This window comes from Rana temporaria, chromosome 9 (assembly GCF_905171775.1).
Source record: "Rana temporaria chromosome 9, aRanTem1.1, whole genome shotgun sequence".
Lineage (NCBI taxonomy): Eukaryota > Metazoa > Chordata > Amphibia > Anura > Ranidae > Rana > Rana temporaria.
Genome location: NC_053497.1, coordinates 23,671,794 through 23,686,629, shown reverse-complemented (window position 1 = coordinate 23,686,629; position 14,836 = coordinate 23,671,794). Strand labels below are relative to the sequence as shown.

Genomic DNA, 14,836 nt, shown 5'->3' with positions numbered 1-14,836 from the left:
ATATGTGTGTTTATTTTTATACGTATATATCTATATATGTTTATATAGATATATACGTATAAAAATAAACACACATACATACATACATACATACATATATATATATATAAATAAATTCTACCTGCATTAAAATGCTATTATTAGTCATTTTTATATCATTTCTAATTTATTAGTAACAAAAAAATTGTAAACCCTAAAATATGTTTTACACATGGACTGTGCTATTACAGTTATACGGGTTTATATTTGTATACTTTATTAAAAAAAAATATTTAATGATTGTAAATGTATTTTTCATTTTTATGAATGGTGTATAGCTGCATTAGATATGTGGATTCCATTCATATACTATACACCATTCACATTTAAATAGGCACATGTATGAGATTTAATTATAGATGAAAACTATTTTTTAATAATTAGGTTAATGTATATTGTTTGGTGGGAATGTAACTTTATTATTTTATTAATATGTGGTGTATAATGTGTGCTGATTCGTGTTCAACTTTTGTATTTTTCACTTCCTCATAGTGTAATCCCGCTACATCTCGCGAGATTACAGTGAGAGAAGAAGTTCTCAGGAGTTTCCAGCCGTTTGTAGATCGCTCCTCATCTTAAAGCGGGAGTTCACCCATTTCTGTTTTTTCTCCTCTTTTCCCCATAGATGGATGCTCGTTTTGTTTAGGGGAGTCGGCTATTTGTTTTAAAATATGATCCGTACTTACCGTCTTCGGGAGCGGGCGTTCCTTCTTGATTGACAGTCTTCCGAGAGGCTTCCGACGGTCGCATACATCGCGTCACTAGTAGCCGAAAGAAGCCGAACGTCGGTGCGGCTCTATACTGCGCCTGCGCACCGACGTTCGGCTTCTTTCGGAAAATCGTGACGCGATGGATGCGACCGTCGGAAGCCTATCGGAAGACTGTCAATCAAAATACGAACGCCCAGTCCCGCAGCCCATACCCGGAAGCGGCGGAGAAGATGCATCTAGTAAACAATAAGTATGGCTCATATTTTAAAACAAATAGCCGATTCCCCTAGACAAAACGAGCATCCATCTAAGGGGAAAATGTGTTCTCTATGGGTGAACCTCCGCTTTAACATGAGAAGCGATCTACAAAGTTTCATAAACAGGCACTCAGAGGAGAGCGATCTCCCCTGAGAATGCCTGAGGCCCCATACACACCATAGAATCTATCCGCAGATAAATCCCAGCGAATGGGTTTCAGCGGATAGATCCTATGGTGTGTACACTCCGGCGGATATTTATCCGCGGATAAATCTCCCCTGGGATGGATTCCAGCAGATCGGATATTTGCTGACATGCTCAACAAATCCATCTGCTGAAGTCCATCCCAACGGATGGATCCGCTCGTCTGTACAGACACCGGATCCATCCGTCCAAAGGGATTCCCCGCACGCGTCGTAATGATTTGACGCATGCGTGGAATTCCTTATATGACAGCGTCGCGCCCGTCGCCGCGTCATAATCGCGGCGACGGCGCGACACGTCATCGCCAGAGGATTTCGGCGCGGATTTCAATGCGATGGTGTGTACACGCCATCGCATAGAAATCTGCTGAAATCCTCGAGAGGATTTATCCGCGGATACGGATATAAATCCTCTCGTGTGTATGGGGCCTGAGAACTGAAAAGCGGTATTTTTCCGCACTTTCATAAAAGGACACCAAAGGATTTTACAGTGAGTATAAAAATAAAAATGTTGTCATCGTCCCTTGAGGGACACAGGAATTACTGGATTTCTAGACTATCTGGTCTAGCAATCTATAGATAGAAAGAAGTATAAACAAATAGTCTAGAATTTGAAGAGTTTCAATAACCTTCAATGGACTCCAGGAAAATGATTTTACAGTGAGTACAAAAATCCTATTTATTTCATTCTCCATTAAGGGACATGCTTCAGATGTACTGTATAATATATCTCTGCAGGGCATTCAACTGCTACTGGGTGTACCTTGGATAACCTATACAAAGCCTGAGAAGATCTGCACTAAAAATAGTGTGCATCAGTACCGGCAGTTTTCATTCTCCATAGAAACCTTCCATTCCTCCGGAGAATTGGGTTTGCACCGTGTTCCTTAGAGCCCTGATGTAATCAATGCACAAAAAGCCATAAGCTAATGTTTTTGGAACAAACATTTGTGCAAATAATCATACTAATAGTAACAGGGCCGCCATCAGGGTGGTACAGGGGTACTGTAAGGGGTCTGGAGGTCCCCAGGGATATTTTTTTAAATATATTTTATTTTTTATTAAAGGGCCAATTTTTTTTTCTTTTTAGAGGTCCGGGAGGTCCCCAGGGGCCCGGATGGCAACCCCCCTTTTTTATAATTTTTTTTTTATATTATTTTATTTCTTTTTATATATTTATAATTAAAAAAAAAAAAATATATATATATATATATATATATATATATATATATATATATATATATATATATATATATTTTGTTTTTATTAAAGGGCTCAGAGGAGGTCCCCAGGGCCCTGGATGGCAACCCCCCCCTTTTTTTTTTTATAAATGTTTATTTTTATTTTTATATATTTGTTTTTTTATTATTATTATTATTATTAAAGGGCCCAGAGGTCCCGGATGGCAACTCCCATTTTTTTCGTAATTTCTTTTCATAAAACATTTTTTTATTAAAGGGCCCAGAGGTCCCCAGGGCCCTGGATGGCAACCCCCCTTTTTAAATAAAATCAATATATATTTTTTATATATATTTTTTTCTTTTTATCAAAGGGCCCCGGATTTTTTATATATACTTTTCTTTATTTCTTCTTTTTTTGTAAAGGGCCCCCCCCCCCCCCCGCTTCTCAATTTCAGGCGGCAGCCCCCCCCCGCGGTTCTCTGCTCCAAGGGGCCCATGCCTGAAGCTGTGTAAGGGGCCCCATAATTCCTGAATAGTAATACAAAGATTCTCAGTATTTTTGATGGCTTGACGAATGTCATTCAAAAGTACTTAAATATTGTGTTTGTTTTTAACATTATATTTTGGAACAAAAGAATTCCATTTGCTCTGGAAACAAATTTTCCATCCAATTCTTTCGAATTCTCTCCTCACTACGGTTGGAAACCAATGCCAATTTGTCAAAAATTTAATGGACGTTCTTAAAATTCATTTTTTTTTTTTTACTAGTGTATGGACAGTTTTAGCAATGTGGAGGTCTTACAGGTCTTACATGGGTCCAGTGTAAATGTAAGGGATATACACTAACCTCTCTATGAAGGGTCTCCAGGTGTGATCTTAGAATGGAAGCACTGTCTTCAGGTCCCTGGAGAAGGGAAGAACCTGAGGTACCTGGTAACGTGGCATCTGAGGGACTTGCTGACTGATTCAGTGGAGCAGAGGAGCCTAGGAGCAAGCAGAGACATTTTAAAGTAGATGTAATTATATATAGTGTAGCTATGGGCCACCGCACACACTTGTACGGGTATATTGGCCCGGGTGCAATACATGGTAAAAAAAGTACAACGAATATGCCTGCCTTAATTTTTAAGTGATACTACAGTGAGGGCTACACTAATGTTTGTCTGTAAACAGGAATCCAATGCTTTACACCCTTGAACCCCACATGCATGCGGTTGCAGGTACCTCCATTAGAATGACTCAAGTTCAGTGGGTGGCCATTGCATATGTACCCTCCTCTGGTTCAAGTTCTGGTGCAGGTTTTTTCCCTACTTTTAATCCAAGTGACAGGTGTCACCAGGACAAATAAAGTCAACCCCCCCTCCCCACCACAGACACAGACAGCAGTAAAAACATAATAGAGCACCTAACCCTTCTTTGCTTAATTCCAAGACCAATAAAAAAAAAGTTTTTATACACTAAAGCAGGGGGAGTCCAAACTTTTTTCAAAGAAGGCCAGATTTGATGAAGTGAACATGTGTGAGGGCCGACCATTTTGCCTGACATTCTTTGAACCATTACAATTCGGTCTATGGGCCAGATCCACGTAGCCTGGCGCATTGTTGCGGCCGGCGTAGCGTATCTCTGATACACTACGCCGCCGTAACTTACAGTGTATTTTTCTTATCCTCAAAGAATTTGCGCCGTAAGTTACGGCGGCGTAGTGTAACTTTGGCGGCGTAAGGGCGCGCAATTCAAATGGATGTGATGGGGGCGTGTTTTATGTAAATACGTCTTGACCCGACGTAAATTACGTTTTTTTTTAACGGCGCATGCGCCGTCCGTGAGGGTATCCCAGTGCGCATGCTCGAAATTAACCCGCAACAAGCCAGGGCTTACGACGTGAACGTCAATCTACGCAAAGCCCTATTTGCGAACGACTTACACAAACAACGTAAAAAATTCAAAATTCGATGCGGGAACGACAGCCATACTTAACATAGGATACGCCTCATATAGCAGGGGTAACTATACGCCGAAAAAAGCCTTACGGAAACGACGTAAAAAAATGCGCTGGCCGGACGTACGTTCGTGGATCGCCGTATCTAGCTAATTTGCATACTCGACGCAGAAATCGACGGAAACGCCACCTAGCGGCCAGCTTAAATATGCACCTTAGATCCGACGGTGTACTAAGACATACGCCAGTCGGATCTAGCCCAGCTTCAGGCGTATCTTGTTTTGTGGATACAAAACAAAGATACGCCGGAGCAAAGTAGAAGTTACGCGGCGTTTCAATAGATACGCCAGCGTAACTTCGAGGATCTGGCCCTAAGTGTGTTCGTCCGAGCACTAATACTCTACCCAACAAGAATTCTCTGGCCTTTGTGTCTGTGTGTGGTGAAGAGATGAGCTCAGACGTATTATTTGGATATACCGTATTTATTGGCGTATAACATACAACTTTAAGATTGAAGTTTCAGGGAAAAAAACGTAATTTTTAAATAAAGAACTGTGAACTTAAATAAGGGTCAGTGCCCACCTGCAGACCCCCCAATTGTCAGGAATGCTGCACCCACCATTGCCAGGAATGCTGCACCCACCATTTCCAGGAATGCAGCCTTGGAAGGGACAGGGAGGGGGCAGGACGAGTGCCAAAGATTACCTACAGGAGAATCTCCTGTTTACACAGCGGCCTCTTTAATAGAAAGTCCCGCCTCCTTTGATGGATAGAACAGTCGTCCAATGGCAGCGCCAGAGACGGGACTTCCTATTGCAGAGGCCGCCTGTAAACAGGAAAATCTCCTCCTGTATGCACGGCACTCGTCCCGCCTCCTCCCTGTCCCCTCCAAGGCAGCCAGCCTATATATCTGTTGTGGCCCCGGTGCTCAGAGATTGTCAGGGGCAACAAAAAATATATATGGAAAACAAAAAAACCGCGCTCCCACAACAGAGTCTATAGGCAGCAGCTGACGTTGGATAAACAAAAGCAATAAATGGTAAAAAAAAAAAAAGCCGCGCGGCTTTTTTTTTTTTTTTTATTACCAAAAAATATATATGTTTAGATAACCAGGCGAGCCGTTCAAAACCGGAACCGTGGGCCAGACTTTGGACATGCCTGCACTAAAGAGTTCAAGAAGGGAGAGTATTGCCTCTGTTAGGCTAGCTATAAAATAAATCAAATGTGCCAGCATCCCGTTTAATTCATAGAAGGTAAGACCTAATGGAAAAGAGCCAAAGGCTGCTTGAGGCCAATTAGCATCAATAATCACAGGTCAGAAAAAGGGGGGGTGTTGATTGGGACTTTCGAGGCACTGATAGAAGACCATAAAGGTGATATAAAACAATATTTATTTACATACAACAATGTACAGTATAAAAAACATTTGGGACAGACCCCACAAATCAGATCAGGTAACAAGACCATCTGTGTCTAATGGGTGGAGCCATTGACCTTGACCAGTTTCGCGGTTGTACCGCTTCTTCGGGAGGGTCTATGCTGGTCAAGGCGATCAGGTCCTGGGTCTGATATTCCCCTTGTGGCGCACGAGGGGGATAATTAGGACGGGCTCAGAAGGACTATAAGAAATTTATAGAAACTGGGGCAGAGTGGGAGTGGGGTGAATCAATTGCTGCGTCAAAAACAAGGTGTCCGGTATGGATGTAAAGGACAATGTGCCAGGCGCAAAATGATGAACTCGCTGCGTGTCTAAGATAGAGATAGCACGGCTGCTCTCCCTGGGGACACGCAGCGAGTTCATCATTTTGCGCCTGGCACATTGTCCTTTACATCCATACCGGACACCTTGTTTTTGCCGCATCAATTGATTCACCCCGCTTCCACTCTGCCCCAGTTTCTATAAATTTCTTATAGTCCTTCTGAGCCCATCCTAATTATCCCCCTTGTGCGCCACGGGGGGACTATCAGACCCAGGACCTGATCGCCTTGACCAGCATTGACCCTCCTGAAGAAGCGGTACAACCGCGAAACCGGTCGAGGTCAATGGCTCCACCCATTAGACACAGATGGTCTTGTTACCTGATCTGATTTGTGGGGTCTGTCCCAAATGTTTTTTATACTGTACATTGTATGTAAATAAATATTGTTTTATATCACCTTTATGGTCTTCTATCAGTGCCTCGAAAGTCCCAATCAACACCCCCCCCCCCCTTTTTCTGACCTGTGATTATTGATGCTAATTGGCCTCAAGCAGCCTTTGGCTCTTTTCCATTAGGTCTTACCTTCTATGCACTAAAGAGTTCTAATTTCACCTCTCATATTTTGAATAACATAGCTGAAACTCTGTCAAGACTTTGAAATAATTTATAAGCTTTGATCTACTTCCATGAAGGACCTTAGTAAACCATACAAGAACAGGCATGTGAAGGTTCTCATCTATCCAGGTCATGGTATATCTAGTTGGAGTTCGTCTCATTCAACTGGGCTTGTTCTGTAATGTTACCAACGTTTCCTAGCTGATCCGAGGCACATCTGCACTCATTAGAACTAAAGAAGCTGCATGGATAAGCAGTGAAACATCTTCACCATTATAGAACAAGTCCAGTTGAATGGGACCAAACCCTACCAGCCGTAGAAAAACTCCTAGGGTCAGATTCACGCAGCTCAGCGGATCTATAGATCCGCTTGATCTACGTGAATTAAGATCCGCTCCCGCAAGTTTAGGAGGCAAGTGGCTAATTCACAAACCACTTACCTCCAAACTTGCGACGGCAGATCCTAAATCCCCCGGCGGAATTCAAATTCCGCGGCTAGGGGGAGTGTACTATTTAAATCAGGCGCGTTCCCGCGCCGATTTAAATGCGCATGCGCCGTCCGGGGAATTTCCCGGAGTGCATTGCTCCCACTGACGTCACTAGGACGTCAGTGGTTTCGACGTGAGCGGGACTTGCGACGCGCGTGTTCGTGAATCGGCGTACGCAAACGACGTTGGAAAATTCAAATTCGACACGGGAACGCCAGCTATACTTAACATTGGCTGCGCCTGATGAAAGCAGGGGTAAGTATACGACGGGAAAACCGCTATGGAAGCGACGTAAGAACACTGCGACGGGTCCGCGTACGTTCGTGAATTTGCGTATCTCGCTGATTTACATATTATTTATCGTAAATCAGCGGGAACGCCCCCGGCGCCATTTTTAAATTTAAAAAAAGATCCGACAGTGTAACACAGTGTAACACTGTCAGATCTTAGTCCTATCTATGCGTATCTGATTCTATGAATCAGGCGCATAGATAGGACCAGTGTAAGTCAGAGATACGATGGTGTATCTGTAGATACACCGTCGTATCTCTTTGTGAATCTGGCCCCTAGAAATTGGTGTATAGTTTATATCCAGTGACTTTTATGTAGTCCAAAAATACATCCTCCATGTACCTGTGTCATTTTTGGATATGGCATTGTCCTCATTCACTGAGCTGAAGGTTGCTGCCTGGGCATGAGATATGGTGAACTCCATGACTTTTGATCCTTGCATGACCGTTCCCATTTGAACACTGTGGCTTGGTTGTGCGGGGTCAGAGTAAAGATGTACCTGCGGAAAAAAAGACTTTTTTTATTAAAATATGGCGTTTCAACCTTTTGTTCTTTATATTAATACTGGTAGTACATTATGACAGACAATGCAAAAAATTGTAGAATGAACTGAGAATATCTACATCTATAAATCGAACAGAAAAAACAAATATGGTTCTTATTAATAGACCACCGCTACTCTCTCTCAAACAAGACCCAACTTACAAGTTGCCACGTGGTATCAGGGCTGCTGTTAGAAATCACGGGGCCCTTACAGCCTACCTGGAGAAGCTGTGTGAATTATCCTTTTTTTTTTTTATTCTTTTTTTACATTTTTGAACAAAAATATTTTAGATTTTTTTTTAATGTTTAAAAAAAAAAAAATTGACAATAAAAAAAAAACATTTCTATTGTTGCTGAGGGGGAATCTATTGTTGGTGGGAAAATCTATTGTTGCTGGGGGGAAAACATTTTTGTTCTAGAGAGAAATTATTGTTGCTGGAGAATCTATTGTTGTCGGAGGTATTTTTCTGTGGGAGATCTATTATTACTGGGGGGGGGGACAATTGTTGCTAGGAGGGTATCTAAGTAGTTGGAGGAATCTGTTGTAGGGGGATCTATTGTTGCTGGGGGTGGGATCTCATGCTGCTAGAAAGGAATTGTTCTTGTTGAAGGAATTTATTGTTTTAGGGGGGGGGATCTATTGTTGCTGGCTACACAGGATCATGCTCGAAGGTGGTTAGGGGGTGGAGACAAGGGGTGACTTAGGAGGGGGGGCGGGGTACCTGACCACATGCCTGACGAAGGGGCCCCACGTGGCTCCGAAACGTTGCACTTTCTTTGTGTTGTGATCATGCAATAAAACATCCATTTGGACGCTGTTTACGTTGTTCAATGGTGTGCTGGCAAATATTTCTACGGGTACCTGCACCTAGTCACCTAATGTGATCCTATTCCAGTGCGGAAAAAGTTTCCTGCATAATTTTTTTGCAGATTTGGTGCGATTTGAGCCATACAAATGCATGGCTCAACTCGCCCTGCACAGACAGTGTGTGTGATTTGAATAGGAATGCGGTTCGGTTCCTATCCGAATCGCATGCATATGTGTGAATCCAGCCCAGTGGCGGCTGGTGCTCAAATTTTTTTTTGGGGGGGGTGCAAACAAACTGAAAAAAAAAAACCATCAATTGCAGCCACTGTGCCCATCAAACGTAGCCACTGTACCCATAAATTGCCGCCACTGTGTCCTCAAACGCAGCCACTGTACCCATCAATTGCTGACACTGTGCCCATCAATTGCCACCAGTGTGCCCCATCAAATGCTGCCAGTGTGCCCTTCAATTGCCGCTACTGTGCCCCATCAGATGCTACCCAGCACTAACCTGTCTCTTCTTCCATCCTCTCTCAGGCGTCCCATCACAGCGCCTGACGTTTCAGCCAATCAGGTGACCGGTAACAGACCTGGCAACCTGATTGGCTGAGAGGCGGTTCAGTGTTAGCAAAGCAAATTTTTTCTGTGGGTTGAATTAGACCCCTCTGTGAGGGTAGTATTGCACCCCTTTCTGTGGGTTGAATTAGACCCCTCTGTGAGGGTAGTATTGCACCCCTTTCTGTGGGTTGAATTAGACCCCTCTGTGAGGGTAGTATTGCACCCCTTTCTGTGGGTTGAATTAGACCCCTCTGTGAGGGTAGTATTGCACCCCTTTCTGTGGGTTGAATTAGACCCCTCTGTGAGGGTAGTATTGCACCCCTTTCTGTGGGTTGAATTAGACCCCTCTGTGAGGGTAGTATTGCACCCCTTTCTGTGGGTTGAATTAGGCTCTCGGTGGGTGGAATGCACAATTCTGAGGGTTTGAATAGGCCCATCTTTGTGGTTCCGCACTGGTTCCAGAAAGGGTGGTGTTAAACCTCGCACCTTTTTTTAGTTCCCTTTTTGATTGTGAATTGGACTTAACAGATTACCGTGCGGTTTTGTTTTTTGCGATCTTTACTGTAAATTTTTTATTTATTTTTTTGTTCTTTACCGCAAAATCGTTATTTCTTTAAAATGAATTGGACTTTAATTACTTTAGAAGTTATGCGAATGAGTAACATGATATCCTTACCGTGAAATGACCCCCATATCTGATATCTGGAGGGCTGCTGGGGATACTGTAAATGACTGTAGTACATAAAGTAAGAGACGTGATCTTCCGGGTTCTGTGCAAGCGTCTTCCCCTCTGCACACTGAACAAAGGGGCTCGCTTGCCACCACCGCCAATTATAGATCATCAACTTGTATTTTTTTTGTTCAATGAATGCAAGGAATGCTCTGATTGAATGAGGTGGGGATCAAGAGGTCACCTCCCCACCTCTCCATCTTTTCTAATCAGTGAATGCCTTGAATTCACTGAAAAAAACCTATAAGGCCCCTTTCACACAGGGATGGATCCGCTTTCAGCGGTCTGCCAGATCAGCAGGAGATCTCTCCGCTGAGCTGGCGGATGACAAGTCCCTCTCTGCTCAATGAGCGGGGAGGGGCTTGTCCAGCGCCGCTATCTCCTATGGAGAGATCGTACAAAAACGGACAGCATGTCCGTTTTCATCAGATCTCACCCGATCCGATCCGCCATGGACGGATGGCAACGTATCGGCATCCATCTGATTTTAGCGGATCGGATTGGGTCGGATGTCAGCGGACATGTCATCGTTGACATCCGACGCTCCATAGAGATGTATGGAGCGCCTGTTCAGGTCCGCCAACAAAACTGACAGGCGGACCTGAACGGTCCGACCGTGTGAAAGGGGCCTAAGGCATTCTATGAATGGCAGAGGTCCTACTAATAGCGCAGAGCAGAACCAGAGCCATAAAACTGATAGCTCAGATTAAAAGAGAAGTATGTAAATCCATTTTTTTTTTTTTTTGTAGAATCATATTTGCCCAGCTGGATGCTGCATCTGTCCCCCGCAAGCTTGAACACTGAGAACTGAGCGATCAAACACCGCCGATCGCTCGGTTCTCACAGCTCCCTGAGCAGAGAGCTTCAGACTGTCAGTCACTGGCTCTCTGTTCTGCCCCCTTCCCGCTCACTGGAGCTCTGGGCTGTGGAGTGGGCGGAGCAGCTGTGTGTGATGCATTAATGCGTGTCCAAGCAATAGCAATGAAGAGAGGAAGATGGACAGCCGCACTCCAGAAAAACGTTTAAAAGAAAGTTGTCTTTATTTTCAAACTGGAACATGTACAGTCACCGCAACCACAAAACAGGACAGCCGACGCGTTTCGCACTTAACCACTTCCCGACGGCCGTACGAATATGTGCGGCCGCAGGGTGGTTCTAAATCTCTAACAGGACGCATATATGCGTCCTCCGCTCTTCCAGGTCACTAGAGGGCGCGCGAGCGCCGCCGGCGGCGCGCGTGCGCCCGCCGCATTCCTGAGATGCCGATGCGCGTGCCTGGCGGCCGCGATGTCCGCCAGGCACTCGCGATCGGCGGCTACAGGGACAAGACGTGGAGCTCTGTGTGTAAACACAGAGCTCCACGTCCTGTCAGGGGAGAGAGGAGACCGATCTGTGTCCCTTGTACATAGGGACACAGCATCGGTCACCCCCCCCAGTCACCCCCCTCCCCCCACAGTTAGAACACACCCAGGGAATACATTTAACCCCTTCCTCACCCCCTAGTGTTAACCCCTTCACTGCCAGTCACATTTATACAGTAATCGGTGCATTTTTATAGCACTGATCGCAGTATAAATGTGAATGGCGCCAAAAATGTGTCAAAAGTGTCCGATGTGTCCGCCATAACGTCGCAGTCCCAATAAAAATCGCAGATCGCCACCATTACTAGTAAAAAAAAATTATAATAAAAATGAATAATAATTCTGTCCCCTATTTTGTAAGCGCTATAACTTTTGCGCAAACCAGTCGCTTATTGCGATTTTTTTTTTTTACCAAAAATATGTAGAAGAATTCGTATCGGCCTAAACTGAGAAAAAAAATATTAAAAAAATAAATAAAAAACAATGGGATATTTTATTATAGTAACAAGTAAAAAATATTGACTTTTTTTTTAAATTGTCGCTCTTTTTTTGTTTATGGCGCAAAAAATAAAAACCGCAGAGGTGATCAAATACCACCAAAAGAAAGCTCTATTTGTGGGGAAAAAAGGACGCCAATTTTGTTTGGGAGCCACATCGCACGACCGCGCAATTGTCAGTTAAAGCGACGCAGTGCCAGAAGCTGAAATTTCACCTGGTCAGGAAGGGGTATACGTGCCCAGTAAGGAAGTGGTTAACTAGTGCGGCTGTCCATCTTCCTCTCTTCATTGCTATTGCTACGTGCATCACCAGCACCTTGGTAATCCGACCGTCCCTGATCATCTACAAGGCTCACCTGGAGCGGTGAAAATCTTTCTATGCGTGTCCAAGCAGGTGTGGAGTAGGTGATAGAACTCATGGCCTGTCAAATGCTCTCTGAAGAGTGATCCGAATGCGAAGCACTTTTCAGAGGGCACCACTAGCGTGAACGAACCCTAATGGTGGCTTTCCATGTGTAATCATTGGAGCGCCATGATAGCTGGGCGCTGTGCTCTGTCTGGCCTGGCCCTGGATTGGGGGACAGATTGAGAGGTGATACTGTAATGGCAAAGGTGTATTCACTCCAATGTTAGGATAATGTGGGACAGATTGGTAGAGTGCCCAGACTTTGTACACCTGACAATTTCCAGGGGCTGGATTCAGAAAGATCAGCGGATCTTTCTGCTGGCGTAACGTATCTCAGATACGTTACGCCGCCGTAAATTTGGGCGCAAGTTCCGTATTCAGAAAGAACTTGCGCCCTAACTTACGGCGGCGTAACGTATGTGGGCTGGCGTAAGCTCGCCTAATTCAAATGGGGATGTTGTGGGCGTGTTTTATCTAAATTTAACATGACCCCACGTATTTGACATTTTTTACGAACAGCGCATGCGCCGTTCGTAAAAGAATCCCAGTGCGCATGCTCGAAATTCCACCGCAAATCGTCATTGCTTTCTACGTGAACGTAAATTACGTCCAGCCCTATTTGCGAACGACTTACGGAAACGACGTAAAAAGTTCAAAATTCAACGCGGGAACTACGTCCATACTTAACATTGCGTACGCCTCATAGAAGCAGGAGCAACGCTACGCCGGAAAAGCCTAACGTAAACGACGTAACAAAATAGCGCCGGGCGGACGTACGTTTGTGAATCAGCGTATCTACCTAATTAGCATATTCCTCGCGTAAATTGACGGAAGCGCCACCTAGCGGCCAGCGTAAATATGCAGCCTAAGATACGACGGTGTAAGACACTTAAGCCGGTCGGATCTTAGGGAAATCTATGCGTAACTGATTCTATGAATTAGGCGCATAGATACGACGGCGTATCCGGAGATACGCCGTCGTATCTCCTACCTCAATCCGGCCCCAGTTTTCTAATTTTTTACAATATATTGAATGTGGTGGGAAATGTCAGTTTTCAGCCCTGAACATGAATGTGGTGATGGAATCCATCCTCATCGTAGTCTCTTACTTTGGCTTCCAGGCGCAGACGGTCAATGGTATTTTCAGCCTCTGCGTACTTAGTGAGCAGCTTGTGATAATCCTCCTAGAGACGGGAGAAGGAGGACAGGTTAGAAAGATTAGATTCTATAGAAGAACAGGAAGACAATACGAGGGGAAGTACAGAGACCGCAGTCATATCATCTTATTGCTATTACTATTCATGGTTTCAGAATAGATATTACATAAAAGTTCCCCTCTTTTTATATCGCAGTCCTTGCCCCCCCTCCTACATAGAAAAAGTCCTCACCCCTTCTTTCTACATCAGAGTCCTCAGCCCCCCTCTTTCACATCAGAGCCTGGCCCCCTTTAACACCATAGTTGTCAGCCCCCCCCCCCTTAGCCACCCTCTTTCATATCAGATCCCCCCCTTAACACCATAGTCCTCAGACCCCTCCCCTTCACATAAAAGTCCCCCTCTTTTATACTATAGTTATTAGTTGTCACCCCTTTCCTATAAAAGTCCTCATCCCCGATTTTACATCAGAGTGCTCAGTCCCCTTTTTTCACATCAGAGCTGCCCCTTCACACCGGAGTCCACAGCCCCCCTCCCTTTACAGCAGAGTCCCCTTTTTTCATATAATAGTCCTCACCCCCTTCCCTCTTCATATAAGCAGGGCCGATCCTAGGCAGGGTGCATTGCACCCAGGCACCTGCAGAGGTGGGGGCGCCAAACATCTAACAGACTCTCTAACAGAAGCCCTCTCTGTGTCCATCAGAGAGGCCCCCCTCCAGGTCCAATAAAGTACTCTGCTTCTCTTCCTGTATTTTGTTTATTGTTAAGAGATCATGTAAGGATCCCAGGGTAATGAAGACTTTGTGGGGGAGCATCTCTGTGGTTGAGTCATTGCCATAGAAACATTTGTAAAGGGGAGTAGTTAGTAAAATGACGCCCATGTGGGGGCGGCAGAAATATTTCTGCACCCAGGCACCTGTGACCCTAGGATTGGCCCTGCATATAAGAGTCCTCATCCCCCTTTTCTTCAGAGACCTCCTCCCCCCCTTTTCTTCAGAGACCTCATCCCCCCTTTCACATTGGAGCCACCCCCCCTTTTATATCAGAATCCGTAGTTCCCCCACCCCTTTAACTTCAGAGGTCCCCCTTTCACACGAGAGCCCCCCTTTTGAGTATAATAGACCTCACACGCCCCCCCCCCCGTCAGAATCCTCAGTTTCCCCCCCTCCCACTCCACACCTTTCACATCAGAGGCCCCCCCCCCTTTAACATCATCATCCCCTTCTTTCATATCAGAATCTTTAGCTCCCCTCCTCCTTCACATCAGAGTCCCCAATTTTCCTCCCTTTCACATCAGGGATCCTAAGACTACCCGGCTCCACCCCCTCCCCCCCCCCCCCCACATTTATACAGGA

The 14,836-nt window shown here is 44.9% G+C and overlaps 1 protein-coding gene across 3 annotated transcripts in view; it reads right to left on the bottom strand.

Moving 5' to 3' along the window:
- The window catches only part of AKNA (AT-hook transcription factor), a 94,655-nt gene that overhangs the window by 51,097 nt on the left and 28,722 nt on the right, over nucleotides 1–14,836 (bottom strand). For all 3 annotated transcript variants that reach the window (XM_040322970.1, XM_040322968.1, XM_040322971.1), the window contains exons 4-6: nucleotides 13,437–13,511; nucleotides 7,767–7,923; nucleotides 3,239–3,375 (exon numbers count right to left, since the gene is read on the bottom strand). In XM_040322970.1, the coding sequence (XP_040178904.1) occupies nucleotides 3,239–3,375; nucleotides 7,767–7,923; nucleotides 13,437–13,511 (369 nt within the window). The remainder of the gene's footprint in view (nucleotides 1–3,238; nucleotides 3,376–7,766; nucleotides 7,924–13,436; nucleotides 13,512–14,836) is intronic.